General features: G+C 38.1%; 1 protein-coding gene across 1 annotated transcript in view; it reads left to right on the top strand.

Annotated features, from left to right (window-relative positions):
• LOC139721036 (serine/threonine-protein kinase ULK3-like) overlaps positions 1–18,069 on the top strand; it is a 54,531-nt gene extending 36,462 nt beyond the window's left edge. The window contains exon 14 of the mRNA XM_071632366.1: positions 16,935–18,069. Coding sequence (XP_071488467.1) covers positions 16,935–16,951 — 17 coding nt within the window. The 3' untranslated portion in view covers positions 16,952–18,069. The remainder of the gene's footprint in view (positions 1–16,934) is intronic.
• The last annotated feature ends 1,262 nt before the right edge of the window (positions 18,070–19,331 follow it).

Here is a 19,331-nt window from a genome sequence, read left to right as displayed (position 1 = left end):
TGCATTAACCCTCTGCGTGCCACATCAAATTTCCTGCCCATAGGAATGCATGTGAAATTTGTTGCACAGTTTACTCCTCGGCACTAAAAGGGTTTATCGATAGCCAACCTTGCAGAAGCAGAGGAGTCAAAGCAGTCTCTGCATGTGTTCAATTTGCAAACTAATCAAAAGCCAAGGTCTGAAATTCGGGCGCTGGATTCTATACCCGACCATTTTTTTTCTCTTCTTTTTTTTGAATAATCATTAATTGGCGTAGATTGCCAACCAATCATCCCACTACCACTACCACCCCCACCACCATGCTCCTGGATTTTCCTTTTTTTTTGTCCCCCTCCCCCCCCCCCCCCCCACCCCCGCCAAATTGTTAATTTCAGTGCACATCTTTTTTTATCATGGGCGATGTGCAACAGTTGAATCTAATGCTCTGGATAGGATGTGAGGCAGTAAGTGACAGAAGAAAGGGGGAGATAGAGAGAGAGGTAGAAGAGAAATGGACACTATAGATGCATTAAAGAGAAAATATGTAACATTTGGAATAGATTTTGCCAGAGGAAAGCAAACAAGTTAATGTAAAAGGATGATCAGATGAGAAGACGAACAGTTATCCAAGGTGCTAGTAAGGACCAGTTTTGTATGGCTCTGCTTTTAAAACAAAAACAAAAACAAGATAGCACTTCTTGAAGAAGGGATATGGCTGTACGCTGCTGTAAGGAGTGCATTTGACAAATGTTCTCATTATGCAACAAGAGCAATTGTGATGGCGGGAGAAAACCATTAGAATAATTGGAAGTCAAATTGAATGAACGAGAAATGGCTGCCTTCCTGTCAATCATCTCAACGTGATATCTTGCAGTGACCTCGAAGTGACCTCGCGGCAACCTTATTGCATCATGTAACTAGAGTACAGCTTGTATAGTCACGTAGAGGTAACCCAGATTCAGAGTGGCATATCTCAGCAAACTCATTTACGCAATGTGAGATTATACTGTTTTGCATTATTTCTCATGAATTATTTACATTACTCAGCTATCAAGTAAAATGTGCATTTTTAAGTGTGTTATCAAATATGTGTACTGATATGAAAAATATATAGATGCAAACAAGTGTATTATTATGGTTTGCGACATGCTCATGCCTGTGTAGTTCTCTTGGATGGACAACTTTCGTCGTTACAATTTTAATAGTAGAGCCATATCAAGTGTACAGATAACAAAATGGCATGAGACAGAAAGGAGAATGGAAAATTGGATGGAAGATTCAGATGAAAAGAATGGAAAAGGGTTATTTCATAGACTTCGGTATGACTTTCAAATGATTGCTGTCATATTATATCCACATGGAGGTGTCTTTGATGTGACAGCTTGGACCACTGTGACAGTGACACACACAAGTTTCCAAATTGTTGCTGAGCAATGATGAGTGCATGGCAGGTCTGCCAATCCCACAATACCCTGCAAAGACGGGGCACAAAACCCATCCTTTCCAGGTCTGTGGCAGTTCATTTGGCCAGTCACCAGTTGTGATTGATCCCTACATAGGGATGTAGACTTCTCTCCCCCCCCCCCCCCCCCCCCGCCCATAAGAGACATGAGCACACACAAGCTGCAGCATCTCACCTTGCCTTACTACTGTACAGCTCTTGCAATACTCTGTGCATCCTATTCTGCTAATTTTTGTTTTCGTATTAACCCTTTGAGGACGAGTCCCAAGTGTACTCAGGCAGGTGTCTACGCGAAATGTGTGCTGTACATAGCAAAATCAGTCCATCCTCAACAGGTTAAAAAGCTCAGGTCTTTCATATTTATGTGTATTCTTTTGTGATTTAGTTTTTTTTTATATGAATAATTTGTGTGGGGGGGGGGTGGAGGTGAAATATGATGAAACAGATCAAATTCACCCTCTTTAAAGTAGGCTGTTTTGATTGGTGTCCTTTTCGCACGGTTTTGTTTGCAAGGCCGATATTTTCCTTTTAAGTGTGAGTTTGAATATTCAGTCTATCAGAGTGCATTTTTATGAGGATGGCAGAACCAGGAATGATAATCGCCGTGGTAGTGTTAAGCAGGAAAATATTTTCGTTAACTAAACTTCCTGCTTGTCAATGCTGTCTGCCTTGCATGAGGAGTGTCCTGTCTTTATTTGACATTATATGTATGTGCTGCACATTGGTGAAAGTGATGCCATTTAGAAGGAATTTGTCTTGTTAAAGGACAAGTCCACCTTCATATACATGTGGATTGAGTGAATGCAGCAATATTAGTAGAACACATCGGTGAAAGTTTGGGGAATTTGTCCTATCCATTCAAAAGTTATAAATTTTTAAAGTATCTGCATAGTCACTGCTGGATGAGAAGACTTCTACAGTGTATAATGTCACATGCATAGAACAATACAAGGAAAATGTAAAGAGAATTGTACAAAAGATTATTTTTTGAAAAAAAGTACACATTTCCTCATTTTTTGTCACTGACATATATATGTTAAAGGTAATATTTTTGCCCCTGTCTTCTGAAAAAGGCAAGTCAAGTGTTCTTTTATTATGCTAGAAAAGTGAAAATATTTTAGATTTTCTTTATATTTTCTCTATATCATGTGACATCACAAAAATAGTAGTCTTCTCATCCAGCGGTGACTGGGCAGAAACTTAAAAAATTCATAACTTTTGAACCGATTGTCAGATTTTCCCAAAAGTTTCACTGATGTGTTCTACTAATATTGCTTAATTTACTCAATTCACATGTCTATGAAAGTGGACTTGTCCTTTAAAGGAAGTTGTTTCCCTTCCTGATACACCAGTCTGCTCATCCATGCTTTCAATTCCCCAAAGCATCCATTACCTTAATCATCTTTTCATCCTGGTTTTATTTGACTTAAAGCATATACATTCAGCATTTGTTAGGTTGTTTTGTTGTTGTTTGTTTGTTTGTTTTGGTAATTGACAGCACGGCAAAAGAGACAAGCCAATTTCGTGTGTTGTTTTTAAAGAATTCATGGTTAATTATGCTTATCCTAATGTATCATGGACCTTGCCCAACAGCTACTTCTAATCAAAAGAAATGTGAAACAACTTTCCACAATAATACATTTATTTTTAGTCTTCAACTAATCTTCATTTCCTGTCCGTCTCTCATTTTATCGCATAGTTTGTGTTGCTGTTTTCCAGCGTTGTTGTGTCCATTTTCTTACTGATGGTTTATTTTTTTCCCAAATCGAGGCACAATGCGAGTTGAAATCAAATATTGGATCACCTTTTAGAGTAATTTGCTGATTAGATCATTCCAAGTGGGGAAATTTGAGACTTGACCAGCAGCGACACCTTTCCTAACATCCAGCGCTGGTAGATATTACTACCACATTCATTTTGTTAATTCATTTATCCACTGTGCATGCCGAGCTGTGCACTACATCTGGTTGTGGCAGTGTACTAGTATGCTGTCCATCGTGAGAAAAAAAAAAAGTAACTCTAGCACAAACAAGTATCTGCTTACTTTAGCAAATATAATCAAGGGAGCAATGTAACAATGGCTGCAGATCTAGCCAATACCAATTCACATGGTGTTTGTGTGAAACTAGGTGCACTGCTTGTAGTTTCAAACATAACAATTTGATTACTTCAACTTTAAAAAAGTCTTTATTAATTTTTCAATTTTACATGAAGGCATCTAAATGCATTGTTGGTACATTCTTTACTGCAACTTAACTATGATGGTCAGTTGTTGTTTCATCTTTTCATCATTTATTAGAAATGTGCTGCCTACAGAATAAGCAGTTCTTGAAAGTCTTGGTATTGATGCCAGTATAGTGAAAAAGGCTCGGGACTCACACTTTGTGAAAGTATCATTGTTACAGCTCTAGTGTATAGTGGACTGGATATATGATTCTTCCAAATCTCAGTGGTAGCTCTCTGGTGTGCTGGAAAAGGCTCTACACCTTTGATTTATGAAGGAGTAGTTTTACACCTATAGTTTATGAAAATGTCAGTGTTATAACTCTTGTGTGGATAAAAAAGGGCTCTGGACCCAATTGTGATTCTTCCAAATCTCAATATTAGCACTGTGGTGTAGTGGATAAAGCTCTGCACTTAGATATAGTTTGTAAAAGTCCTATTGTTAAACCAGAGTGTAGTGGTAAAAGGCTTTGAACTCATGATTCTTCCAACTCTCATTGTTATCATTCTGGTGTAGTGGGAAAAGATATTTTTCCATTCTTTAAATTGACAGTGTGATGCTCCAATGTAGTTGCAATAAAGAAGTTGTGGCCTTATAATTCTTGAAATCTTCGGTATTAGCATTCATAAATATTCGGTGAGGCTCTGCACATATAATTCAAAAATCTTGGAGTCACCACTGTTAAGAATGAGAAAAAGCTGTCAACTTGTAATCCTTGAAAATGTCTGTGTTACATTCAAATGTACTGGTATATAAGAAGAAGAAGAAAAAGAAAACTTGACTTAAAGGGACTCTACAGTACTGGTTGAGGTGAGGATTCAGGTTTATAACATTCCTAAGTGAGATAATGAGAAACCTCTTATGAATGAAAGAGCATGTAATTTTGAGAAGGATTCAACGTTTATTTGATGAAAATTGGTTTTCAAATAGCTGAGATATCCAAAACAGTGATAATAATAAAAGGTGACAGGCCATGACTTTTATTAGGATCTCTTTGTTTCACCTTTCATCTCAGCCATTTGGAAACCGATTTTCATCAAATAAAATTTTGATTCCCCTAAGAATTACATGCTCTTTGACATCTCATAGAGTGGTTTCTGAAAATCTCGCAAAACATTAAAAGCTAAATCCTCACCTCAACCAGAACTGTACTGTCCCTTTACAGATTATTAAAAATCTCAGCATTAGCCATGTGGTATTAGACATAAAGAGCTCTGGGCTAGTAATTATTCCTAAAAGTCTTAATATTAGCCCTATTTTACTCCGGATTTGCATTAAAAAAAAGTACCTGGATGTTCCTGGATACCTGCACAGTGAGTCATCCGTAGACAACAGAGTCCCTTCCCCCATTGTGTTTCCATCAACCTTGGTGTGTACGTATGGGTATTTTGCATAGCTGGGGGATTAATAACTGGCAGGACCCCAGGGGAAAGCATGCAGGGCTACCCTGGATAGTTATGACAATTGTATCATGATCACCATTTTCAATACGGTAAGCATCAGACTCTAGGATACCCATTCATTTTATACAGTGCCTACAAGGTTGCCGTAGACAATGGATTAAATGATTTCTGTAGTCAGTCAGGGATTAACAAAAGAATATCTGATGAGAGAGGGAGAGAGTGCCAAGTGAATTATCTCAATCCATTTGAATCTATCGAGCTTGGCAAGATGAGGCGGATCTAAGGTGTATTCACAGGGTGGAATCGCACTGTCGCATGTCCAGGGGCCGGCCTGAGCTCAACATTGCGAGCTTCGTATAAAAGCTCAGGATTGATGGTTGATTATGCTCAGGGACCCAGGGCTGGGTCAGACTTTTGCTTGGCTGATGTTCTGATGTAAATGTTCATGTGTGCCTTTCAGACCCCTGTATCCCATGATGCAGTGCAGAATTTGGCCTATGCACACTTGGTTCTTGTATATTACCGAGATATACAGTGCATCCACCTGTGTCTACTATTTTGGGCAGACGTGTGAGAATTCTACACATAGTGATTTGTTTTAGGGGAAATATGCCAGTTTTGCACTTTTTCAAGAGAACAATTATTATTGATGTTTCCTGCATGCAGGAAAATAGAATGTATTTTCTTGAGAGTTATTGTGGTTGCATTGTGTAATCACACAGCAACATAGCCACAATATAACAGTTCCTTTTAAGAAATTGCCAATGAAACTACACTCTAATTGTTGAAAAGGAAAGGAGCAACTGCACTGTATATTCTAATTGCATTCAAGACAAAAAAAAAAACCCTACAATAGCATGCTTACAGCATAAAGAATAGATGTCTGTTACTAAGCTTATTTGAATGAAATTGTCGAGGGCTTTTGAGTACATTGCGAAACAGGTCTGTTCAGTTTCTCCTTCTGAAGGATGCAGGCTGATGGAGTTAAGGACAAAACAACATCCACAAAATTTCACCTGGATAGCAACAAACCATAGGTTGCTGAGGAACCGTCAAGTGCTCTTGGTTCGTGGGCCCGTCTCGAGGAGCTGCATGCACGTAGCAGGAAGAACGAAATATGAATTGTTAACTTTCTGTCATACCCACAAGATGCTGGCTTCAAGTGGGTCCCAAGTGAAGGAGAGTGTTTCATTTTTTACAGACATTTTTCAGGCAGATGAGAAATTCTGAGGAGAGCAAACGTTTCTAGAGTTGCATGGAATCCCAAAGAAATCAACTCTTTTTTTTCCTTCTCTCTCTTGTATGTGTGTGTGTGTGTGGGGGGGGGGGGTTGTTCTTGTTCTTTAATGCTTTGGTTTATATGAAGTATTTTGTTATTTTTTCAATGATCAGACCCATAAAACTGTAAGGGTTAGAAAAAATGGAATTCAAGTATTGTGGCAAAACAGCTTTCTCTTCTCATGACGCATGATGTACATGAAATATCATTTTTAGTTACTGAAAACTTAAATTTAATCCTTGTTGTAACATTAACCTGAAACAAATGATCACTTCCATTCCAGAACCGTTCCATTTCTTGTACATTTGTTGCACCTTAGAAATGAATTTCATATAATGACTGGAATTCAAAGTGGCATGCACATTGCATAAATTATACTCTTTCCAAGAAAAAAAACCACCCAATCTGAATGCTAGAGAAAATGATCAGTGATAGTGAATATCAAAATTTGATAAAGGTGATTCGATGTCTTGATTAACTTTTGAAAGAAAATGCAAAAGTAAGGGGGGGGGGAGGGGATTAATATACCAACCACAATACAATATCTGTGCTTTCATACATTGCATATGAAACCTCAGCAACCGAGATATTCCTGCCCTCTTTGTCAGCTTGAGAAGTATCCCACACATCATTCCAAGCAAGGAGGTATCAAAGCCATGGCAACAGAGACATTTTCAGTGCTCTTATGTGATCAGTTCTGTTGAGAGCAAGTTCTTTTTTTTTCTGTCATTCAGGAGTGGCTGCTCGTGAGAATGTATAGTAACCTGTTCTTCCCAGGGTCCATCGTGAACTTGATGAATTTTTCCTTCCTCTGTTTTTGTCTCGTTCTCACTCTGGCTTTTCTGTCTATCTACCTCTCTATCTCTTCATATCTCATTACGTATCTCTTCCTCTCTCATTATATATCTCTTCTACTCTATAGGCCCAAATTCACAAAGGTAGTTTAAATCTAAACCATGATTTATGCAAATTTCTTCTGCGTAAATACGATTGACAGATTGCGTACGCTACCGATACCAGACGTCCAGTAACAAACACACGTTAATAGGTGCATGTCGAAGGTACGCCTGTTTCAGGCTTATTTTAGACCATGGTCTAAATCTGTACCATGGTCTAAGTTTAAACCACCTTTATGAATTTTGGCCATGGCGTTTCTTTCTCCCTCTCCACCTCTGTGTTATGTTTTTATCTTGTTAATCTTGTTTCTTTCTCTTTCTTTTCTTTTTCTGTCTCTCTTTGTACCTTTTTGGATGGAAATATCTCTGATTCAGTCATCATTTTTATTTTGTCTGTATTTCCTTTATGGATAGGCAGGGGGCACAAAATTAGCAGTGGCCCGTCTGCCCAGGCCCACTAAAAATATATGTATAGGGCCACTAAAAATGTATGGTGGGCAATTAAATTTCCACAAAGGCTACTTTTCTTGGTGGCCCAATTGGGCAGTTTAAATTCAAAATGAATTTGCATTTTTCCTTTTATTTTTGGCCAATACATTCCTTTTTCAGGCTACCAAACTGTCAATTTCAAAGGTTTTTGGGACAGGAACAGGTCACCAGAGAGAGAGAGAGAGAGAGAAAAAAAAAAGTGGAGCCTTGCTACATGAACAAGAATTCTTTCTATCTCTGTGTATTCAATCTGCGGACAATTGTCCTGTTATTAATTCCTTGTGCCCTTGTTTCGTAGAGCTCTGTGCTTTAACTTGTTTATTTCAGGAAACGATCAATTATATTTGTCGGTCTTTTTTTGTGGACCAAAAATAAAGACAAAGGTGTCTTTGTCTTTATTTTTGGTCCATATCCATAGTTTTCTGTGTCTATCGATTGCTTTAAATTCTCTCTTACCCCCCCCCCCCCTCCCCCTTTCACTCATCTCGACTGCACTATTGTAATTCTTTCGTGTGCATCCACGTTGGCACAGTGTACACCTGGTGGCATTCTAGACCCTGGAAGTAAAGGGGCGCTAAAAAACAGAATTTAATTTGGAAATCCCGAACAATCTCGGCAAAAGGAAAGAGTGGCGGGCATGGGAAGAGTTTCGCATTGTTTCCCGAAGCCTTGTCTTTATTCCAAGCCCCCGGGTAGCGACAACGAAGGCTGTAATTGGGAGAGGTAGTATGTGAGCCGCAACTGTCAATAATTGGGCGCAAATTTTTGCTGGCGCGTTCTCATTTTCTTTCATTCTCTCTCTCTTTCTCTCCCCGTGCCTCCTTCTGTCCGTTCCTCCCGGTAACCCCTCCAGCTATCTCTGTGTCTCTTTGGGGATTAATCTAATTAGTTTTCATTAGATTACCCACTGGTTGGTTTACCTTCTAGGTGCTATATACCTAGGAATCCTGGGAGCGTTCATTCGGTGGCCGCCATCTTACAATCCGTGCAGTCTTCTCTGTGACGGAATCCGACTTAACGAGTGCAACACCACGACTTGTTTAAGATGACGTTGATAAATATAGTAAAATTGAACAAGCAGAAAAGTGGGAAACCCATCAAAATCGAGCATGAAATGAGAAAGCTATGTAATTTCATTTTTTTAATGGCCCGATGTTTTCAGCAAATAACACGCAAATTTGGACCGGCGATGACGTCATCCCCGTACATACGACTCTCCTGTTGATTTGTACACAAATGTATCATAAATACTATATATATTTATTTTTTCTTTATCCTCTTTCGAGAGACTTTATTTCATTTCATATATTCAAAAACATTCACAAACATACAGAAAGAAACATATAGGAACATAATGAATAGGGTATAAACAATTATTTGTAAACATATCAACACATGATTGTCATCAACTACTTTCTTAATAGAAGTATACGTGAAATATGTTCTATATACATGACCAAAAATATTCATGAGTGTGACATTGCAACTTTATATCACCTCAACATATTGATATCAGCTTAATGTGTTGAGGTGATACTATGTATGTATATATTAAATACATAGAATATGTAAAAATTGATATAAAAAAAAACCGTCGGCAAAAAATTATGTGTTTTTATTACATATAACTTTTTTACCGACGATTTTAACAAACTACAACTTTTTCAACCCCCTAAAAGTCATCGTTGCAAAGCTGTCATAAGACTATGAAGATTTGATGCAAATGCATTTCTCATTAATAATTTCTTGTTTGTTTGTTTTTGTTTTTTTTAGTTTTGAAAAAATACTGAAGTTTGTTAACAGTTTTGTTGGAGGTGAGTAATATCATTGATTTGTGAAAACATGGGAAATTGAAATTCCATAACTTTCTTATGTTCTTAATTTGATTAAACAACAACAACAACAACAACCCAGTTTCTTTTTGTCCATCTCATTTACTCTCGTCATTTTAAAAGTAACATTTGAGCATTATGGGAAACTGCTCTTTACATTTAGTATGTCACATGTGTAAGAAATCTATCCTCCACCCAGCTGGAATGACTTTGTGGAAAGGGTCGTTATGTTCTTGGTCTTGTATTGAAAGATGAGGTTATATTCACAGTGGTGATAGTAGTTGTTACTCATATAGCACTTTCCGTCACGTTATCTGTTGAAGCGAAAAACGTTAAGCACAACACGAAAGAATCTGCATCCCGTGTTTTACGTAATGTCTACGTGCATGCACATGACAATAGCTGGAATAAAGATTAGGCTTATGCATGTACTTACGCAAAAATAAACTTTAGTGCATGCTACGCATCCGTTTGTACATACTGGGGGGGGGGGGTGGATGCAGTATTTCACAGCTGCATTGGCCAGCGCGTGTCATGGGTCAGCTTTCACCTCAGGGTTGAATTTTTGCCCAAGTCGGTGCCAATTTTGTGTCACAGCATTGTATGTTCAGTGTTCCCAATACTCAAGCTCCGTTATCCCGTAACAAAATGTATAATGAGCCTTCAAAGAGCACTGCAAAGGACAAAACGCAAAAAAAGTTGTCTGCTCAAAGCACAATCTCTCCTGTTCATGTCCACCGACCGATAAACTTGAGTCAATCTTACAGTACCGTGTTGTTGAGGGGTTTTCAGCCTCGCAGAGGTTAAGTGTGATCAACTTCCGTTCTTTCTAATTCATCAAATGCATTGTTCCAAGAGTCGCGTTTATTCGATCTCTTTGACACTATTTCTTTCCTGCAAAAGAATTAATACATCGATTCACAAATCTGGTTGTAATGAAATAACGACATCATTCTGTTACTCAGTAGGCCCACTTTTTACTCTGTAGCCCTAACAGGATTTCAGACTGCACTACTTTTCACTGTCTACCCTGTACTATATTGTGCGATTCAATTTGAAATCAAAAGACAATCTCAATGAGGAATGAAGAACAAAATCCTTTGAAAGTTATGTTTTTGTTTGATTTGTTTTCTTTAGGGGGTCAAAGCCATCTAGGTATGCATATTATTTCCTATCGTGAAATCAGCGGTAGATGTGAACTTGTTTATCAGCACAGCGGATTTCATGGAATACCCTGGAGAATAACTAATATTACCGTGACTTCACAAAATGTTTATCAGTTTCCCTATCTCTGGTAGTCAGATACTCTGTACAGGGGCCACGGAACGGGGGGGGGGGGGGGGGGGCGAGTCGGGTGTTACCATTGACTCTGAAACGTCCAGCGGCATGCATATACAGTAGTTAATAGTCGGCCTACTTCTAAAGGAAGGAGGAGGGTATACTAGTTTTATAATATTTTGTGTGTGTGTGTGTGTGTGTGTGTGTTCTACGATATATGTGTTTAGAATGTTGTCTAATGCGGGGGAAGGATCTCAGAATTTGATAGCAAACACAGCATGACCTAGAAAGAGACTAGTAAGATGAGCCAGAAAAAAAAACCCAAAACATAATCTCATGATTTGCCGTAATCACTTAGATGCCTTCATCGCGCCCAAGGAAGGACGCGTATGATGTGTTTGGAAAAAAAAAATGTACATATAGGTATACTGTATTTCAGAATAATCAGAAAGGGTGGGGGGGGGGGGGGGGGGGAGAAAGCAGAGGTCTTTAGTCCGGCGAACATGTACAGCTCCTCTGCGAATTTGAACTAAATCATGCATGTAAACTTGATTCATTTTTTAATCATGCAGTACCTCTAAGCTAAACGGTCCCACTCCATAGTAAATAATTTAGCGAGGTGTCTTAGAATGCCGTCTACGGTCCAGGGTTGGAATTATATTTCTACATAGGTTCTGATGTCTATGTGTGTGTGTGTGTGTGTGTGTGCGTGTGTTTGTCTGTGTCTGTGTGTGCATGCGTTTGGTTTTTGGCTGGCATGAGTTTTGAAAAGTAAAATGTAAATCATCTCTTTCTCTCTCTGCATGTGTAAAATATTTACATAATTTATGTTGTGTGTGTGTGTGTATGTGTGTGTGTGTGTGTGTGTGTGCGTATACATTTGTTAATGTCTCTGATTTTGTATTCAATGCATGCTCATGTACTATCACGTTAATCAATATTGCATAATGGAACAGTGGAATGAAGACGAGTCAGTGATTGGGTAAACGTGACCATGTGATAATGGACTATTTGTGATAGTCCCCAATAAATCTCCCTCATTAATCAAACCCTTTTAATGGAACATTTTTTATTCCCTTCCACGCCCTAATAATTATCATTTGTTGTTGTTTGAAGAGACTTGTGCATGTTACTGAATCAAGATAGTGGGTTTGCCTTGTTTTGTGGAATTCCCAGCATACTTCGGTAATGAAGTACTCTGTAGGCGTGATTTCTGCCTTCATTTCCTGAAAATATCCGATTGACCCTTCCCTCAACTCGATTTTTAGACAAGATTTCATGAGCATCATGCGACTTGACTAAACTTGTTTAGTTCCAATCCCTTACCGTATGTTATGAGACTCATTTCCTATACACCGCGTCTGATAATGAAACATGTTAATGGTTTGCCGGTGACAATACCTACTTCCTTGAAATGCGACCATTAAACAGAAATAGGGGATTTCCATTTTAATCCCATTTTCAGGTTACCAGTACGCCTGGCCAAAAGGGGGAAAGTCCTACACTAATACAAGATTGTATCAACACTCTTTTTTTTTTTGGATGGGGGGGGGGGGGGGGGTAGTCGTTGCAATTTATGGAGCATGTGCCGTGACTTAATGCGAATTAAGATTATCAGCTCTTCCAGTAAAGTAAAGGTCGTGTTGGCGAAAATAACAGATTTTCTACCGTCTTTCGTTAATGCATGACGCCTGTATGTAACACCCACTAATTGTGCACATTATACGTATCTGTCAACTCTTTTACACGACGTGTAATACAACCATGGAAACCAAATACTACTTCGTCCGCTGGCCAGTACAATGATATTTGATATGTTTGAAGTGGCTTGTAGGTCACGTTACCGCTGCCAGGGCCAGAGGATTCTGGCCTATTGTCACGATCATCAATCATTCAAATTGTAATGATTCTGCATGTTTGATTCCTTTCAATCATTTCATGTTCGAGATGAACATTTTTTATTTTCATGTTTATCATTCATTTCATGTTCGACTACTAGTATATCAATTCGAACAAGGTATAACAGACATTTTTCCGTGGTTCACGTAGGAATTTGATAATACAGTGTAGTTCATACCGGTTGCCCACTGGTTAATATTGTGCACACTTTAGTGGACAATTTTGAACATTCACAATCAAAAAGTCAGAAACATGAATATTCAGTGACTAGCTGAAACGTGATATCTCACGCCTTGATCCGTGTGTGCGTCAAGTCTTATTTTATATGGCGCACTGAGCAGGGGAGAGAGTATGCCCCTCCCACACGAGGGAACTTTACATTTTTAAAGTTGAATTTCGCCATCTGTGATGTAAACTTTTTGTGGAATATTTAGAAAATCTTTAATCAAAAGTATATTTTTCTGCCACATGTACCTTTCGAACAATCTCTCAAATACATAACACTATATAAAGCGAATAAAGCGCCATATAAATGGAATTATTATTATTATCATTATTATTATTATTATTATTATTATTAGTAGTAGTAGTAGTAGTAGTAGTAGTAATATCAACACACTGTCTAGAAAAATACGGAAATTCAGAAGATATGCGGGGGGGGGGGGGGGCGTCCCCGGTCCCTCCTTCCCCGTCCTATGAATGAACCACATCTTTAGAATGGTGTTCATCATGGAGAGGCTTTTCCACCCCCCTGGTGTTCATATTAGCAGTCATTATCGACATTTTATAATTTTGATTAGTCTTTGTAATCAAGAATAGGTCTACTATTTTGTTTTAAACGTCAAACAATGCAACTAGACATCGTAGGGTTATTTCACATCTTTGTGGAACGTCAAATGGTTATTCAGCTATACGTTGTAGGGTAGCTTCACAACTTGGGAGCCATCTTGGCGGTCATTTTCAGGGTAATGTTTACATGATTTTTGCCTAAGCGTCAGACTTTCTTTTTTTCTTTACGAGTAAAGCATGCCAAGAGACATGCATTATTGAGATATCTGGTGATGGTAGTGATGTGTGGTTGCTGGGCGTTAGTGCGGATAATGGTGAAAAGGGATGATGGTGAAAACTTTGCATGTCATGCTTCTGCAGTTTACTTCGTATGGTGACTTCACATCTTAGGAGCTGTCTTGGTGGCCATTTTCAACTTGAAGGTCATGTTTACATCCCATTTTTTTTCGTAATTTGTGGATAATTGTGAAAAAGTGAGATGTATGCTGTGCTTTTGTGTATACTGTTCGGGATTGTGGTGTGTGGTTGCCGGGCGTGGTGATGGTTGTGGTGGTGCAGACGGGCTTCTGCAGTTTCGCTATCGTCCTATTGATTCTCTTCGGGATTGTGGTGATGGTGGTGTTTTCGGGATTTTGTGTGTTTGTGTGTGTGTTTTGAAGTCCTATTGGTTTTGTTCGGGATTGTGTTTCTGTCTGCAGTACTCGTATCGCCATCATCGTGAAGGATGAGCGCGAATGGTGATGATGGTTGTGGGAATCTTGTTGGTTTTGTTGGGGATTGTGTAGATGGTGGTGGTGTATGGCTGATTGTGGATGGCTTGATGGCGATGGTGGTGGTGTGTGTAGTGAGGTGTTTCGGTGCCTGGTGTGTCCTGGTGTGGGATTGTGTAGATGGCGGTGGTGTATGGCTTGATGGTGATGGTTGGTGTAGGTGTTTCGGTGCCTGGTGTGTCCTGGTGCGAGAGGGGCTTTTGCTGCACGTCCACTCACGGCGACCACCGGGAGAATTCCGCCCGACCATCCGGGGGTTGCATCTCTTTTATTGACTCTGGGTGTTTTGCATGAATGATCCCGAGTTATCTAGTCTTTTCTTACCAGTCGTTTTCACTAAAATCTAGGAGGACAATGTCTAACAGCCCGAGTAACGTAGTCTTTTGTTGCCAGCCGCTTTCTCTAAAATCTAGAGAGGAATGTCCAAGAGCACAATCACATTATGTAGGGTGAAAAAGACTCGCGTTAGAAAACCAAATTCTTTATTGTCCTGACCAACTGTCCATGATATAGCAACACAATAAAGAATTAACCCCCTCAAAACCACATTCTATAGTTCCAGTGATTTTGCTGGCAACAGAGGGTGAATAGAGATGACAGTTTCAATACACCTGTCGATAGACTTTACCTGTCCTTGAAAAGGAACTTTAGTCTCCAAGTTTTCTTAGGTATAGAGGCAAGGATTGAAGTTCAAAAGACTGGAGTGGACAATGGATAATGCAAGCCGGGTTTTCCATTGCCTAAGAATACCACAGTGGATTGTCGAAATTTCTGCCCTTATTCAATCGCGCATGATCAAAGCAAGGCTCAAATTGGGCCTCTCTTAGTACTTGAAGTTTGAGGTCTGTAATGCACACCTCACGCAGACACTTTTGGCAAGATGAGTTCACATTATAGCTCATTAGATATGGTTCTGCCTGATTCGTTTTGAGACATTTTTTTTTCATTCTCCTATACTAGTAACACTGGTCATTCTACCATGAACTCTTTGACGCATCAGTTTTGCTTTAAAAAAAAAACACATTATTGAAAAAAGAATACGGACAGTTAGTAGAATGTAACAGAGGTATAGCGTTCGCGATAGTAATATGTAGGCAATACACGGAGTGTTTATCAAGTTTATTGAGTAGAAGTACATGGAGCACACAATATGAAAGATGAGGTTTTGATTGACGGTGATTTTCTGTACTTATTGGCGGCCATTTTAAGAGCCATCTTTTATGGGTTTTTTTTTCTTTTCTTTGACATAATAAGATTATCAGTAAATTAGTGTTCGTATATTTCACTTTTGTCTCCCCTAGAAAGGATGTTAATATCATCCTTTTCATAAGCGTAAAAAACATCCTATGAGGCATTCATTATCGGGATATCTTAAAATAGATTACTATTGTGGCGGCCATTTTAGATGCCATTTTGTGTGATTTAACCAACTCGCTCAACTGAAATGTAGATAAAGATACAAATTATTGTTTTCCACCATGTTTTTAATCCTTCGAATCGTTTAAAATGCGCTTTTGAAATAAGACAATTTAATGCTTCTGAGAATATTGTGAAGTGATTCAAAATAAACAACATTGGTAGAGAAGCAACTGCATTTTAGTTCAATTTTGTTATAAATGCGTAACAAACGGCTGGGGGTTTTCATATTGACAATTTACCACCTAAAAAAAAAAGAAAATAGAGGATATAAAGAGCTTCTCAGATTCTGAAACATCATAGGTTTCTTGTGTTGGGGATGTTCTCTCATGAGCTTTGTTTTCTCGGGAGATGTGAAAAAAAAAACAGACACTGCCCACTCTTCGCCTAAATCTCAGGCATTTGTCAGTCTTGCGTGTGGATATCTTATTTCTATTCCTCGAATTTTCGGACATTAGTTTGTGGCTGTGTTGCGTGTTTATTCCTTTCAATCGGTCGCCATGCTGTCAGGGTGCATTGTCTTGATGTATATGTCTGGGATGCAACTCGAAAGCTATGAGTACATGGCTGTTCCCATGCATATTTCATCATGAAATGTTTTATTCAAGATCAACTGTGATACATTCTTCTTCTTAGTGGGATGAAATATGTAGATACACCCAGGAAGTTATAACAGGATACGGGGGAGGGGGCGTATCGATACTTTGGAAAAGACAAATTGCCATGGCGTCTACTCCTAATAAAAAGTTATTAAAAATGTTAACAAATAAAAGAAGATAGAAAATGAGGCGATAAAAACGATGCAAAGAACATTATGATACACTGTGGGGAGTGTAGTCCTCCTCCTTTCACGCCACAATGCAGTGTGAACTAGTAAGGTTGCTTTCCTTGCAGATACCAATGATCATGTTAAATCCTTGGAGATTAGTAAATGTGCAAATCAAGTCTCATTATGGTCTAAAAAAAATTGCTAAAGATATAGCAGTAGAGTTGCAGAACTTTCTATACACTGAACGAAAATGACTGCCTATTAACTTTTAGAATACTATAATGTACATATCTATACCATTACAGTCATACTACGTGGTGTTGGTCATCAGATTCAAAGTAAAATGCTACTCCAAGTTCAAGTCAATTTGTAAAGTAAAAAATGAAAACTATGGATGAAGTGAAATGAAATGAAGATACTCTTCTGGGTTTTTTTTCTGTTCATCACAGCCTGTGTTCTCCAGTGATGTTTTGTGAACATCGGTCCATTCTTCTAGTGCCCAAACCGAGTGCCAGCTGAGACTCTGCCTGCTGTGATAAGTCATCTGTGAAATCATTCCGACACCACCCGTACAACTCACTGTCACATGATCGGCCCATCGATTCGATGGCGGAGATGACAAAAACAGAGGAGATCAAAGAAAACAGACAGACAGACAGACAGACGGAAAAGGAGAGAAACACATAGACAGAGAAAATAATAAAATAATGAAATAATAGAAACATAACTTTTGATGATATGGAAAATGTGCAATTTTTATGAGTTATTATATCTCCTTCAAAGACAATTCTTCATGTTCACAATTTTATATTTTATAATTAAAGGTTCTATTGTCAAATAACTCAAATATCCTTAAAAACATCCTAAGATATGTTGGTCAACCATGAATCTTGCATTGAATTTAATACATGTATTTTGAATATCATTTCATATTGATATGTGAGGTGGATACATGCTCTATGTGATTGCAAATGGATACAATGTTGCTGTTTTTTTTTTTAATTCAGGGAACCCAGTTGTCACGTTATTGATTTCCATCGGTACATTTCAAAGTTTGATTGCAATTTCTTAAAAAAAAAATGTATGTCAAGAGATATCATATGAACCTTATGGTAAAGTCCATCGATTTTTCATGAAAAAATGGAACCCTATGTTATATCATTACAATTTTTAAGGTCATGAAAATACATATTCTCAACTTTGTGTGGGATTATTTTTACGCATAATCACTCTTTTCCAACAGGGCTTGAAGATGAGTAGCAGTGTTTAGGTACCAAACGTAAACTTGTAAACACAAGAAAATGAACCTCAGTCGTTTTATGCGTATGCACATTACCCTTCAAACTGCTTTTTGTTGATATATTTGACTCCCAACTCCATCATATCCTGAGCCATTTAGGCAGTAAATTGTAAGGTAATGTCGATTGTTGTTGTTGATAAAATACTATAGCTGATAATTTCCACGATTTAGACTATGACTGTCAGAAATGTATCCTCGAACAGTGAAATCTATTTGAAGAAAATGCAGCTGCACAAAAATCTGATATCTCTTATGATTTCCCTTTCACACCGCAACGGAGAAGGCCATGATTATGAATCGTAAAGAGCGTAGATAATTCACTTACGTGAATGAAAACGATGAAAACAGGCTTTGTGGTTGGAATTCATCTTTAATCACACAGCTTATAGAAGATAAAAATAACTTAGAAGTAATGTATACCCCACTAGAGAATCAATCACCTGCAGCAATGAATTTAATTTTAGAACACCGTAAATTCTATACATCATTACATCTTTACCTTATTCACATTATTCTTTAAATGTGCCTTAAATATTTCGGTCTTCTTTCACTCGCCGTATATATTATTTAAGAAATGAGGATACTTAATGAAATGATGTTAATGTGTGTATATCCTCGGAGAAAAAGTAAACAGACATGTACTAATAAATGGTGAACAAGTAGAACGTGTCGTATAAGGGTTACCTCTTTACAGGATTCACGTCATGCTGTTGATAATTATATACGTGTTTGACCGACAGACTATATTTTTTTTTTAATAGTTTAGACAAAATAGGGGTAAATGGCATATATATTTCATGTAAAATGTGAACGACAAGGAGTCATTACGTGAACATTCTCTTGTGATGTAATAGGTATAATAGCTTATATTCATTAGATGAAAGTATGCTCCCTATAACAAATCCCAGAATGGACTCTCTTTGTCGCTCTGGAATATTTGTGTCGCTTGATACCAGTTCTTCAGGCCTTTTACTGTTTGCTCACGTTATCAGATATGAGTTCTTTCCTTTAAGCACGTTATCTGATATATGAAGTGTTAGGTTACGTGAATCAACATCAGTAACGAGAGTATCACAACACACAGTGATTGTACTTGACGCAGATGTTAACAGGTTAATGAAACAGAACGCTACTGGTGATTTAGAAAAGAATAACACAAAGTGGCGTAGAAACCTGGAATGGCGCGATGGCAAGCGCCCGAAATCTTGACCGGAAAAGTATCCGTATTTTGGGCGCTTACGAAGGCCGACTCTAAAAGTTATTAGCCGGATGTGTCTTTTGTCCTCGGGAAGAGGAAATGACGATAACGAAGAGTACCTGTTAACTGTAAAGACAACATTATCTAGGATAGCAATCATAAAGGTGCTGTCGTGAAGGATTAAGAAATAATTCAAGTATGCAATATAATGTTTTATGAAAGATGGCATTTAATATTAAGATGAATGTAATAAGAAAATTGATAGAAGCATTTTAAATCAATGATTATGATTATAAACACCCATGAAATATTTAATGTCAATGACAAAATTTGTCATTACTTTAATGT

Source organism: Diadema antillarum, unplaced genomic scaffold, assembly GCF_040938485.1.
Source record: "Diadema antillarum isolate AM-2024a unplaced genomic scaffold, OU_Dant_1.0 scf00000137, whole genome shotgun sequence".
Taxonomy (NCBI): Eukaryota; Metazoa; Echinodermata; class Echinoidea; order Diadematoida; family Diadematidae; genus Diadema; species Diadema antillarum.
This window is presented reverse-complemented; position numbering and strand designations above follow the sequence as displayed.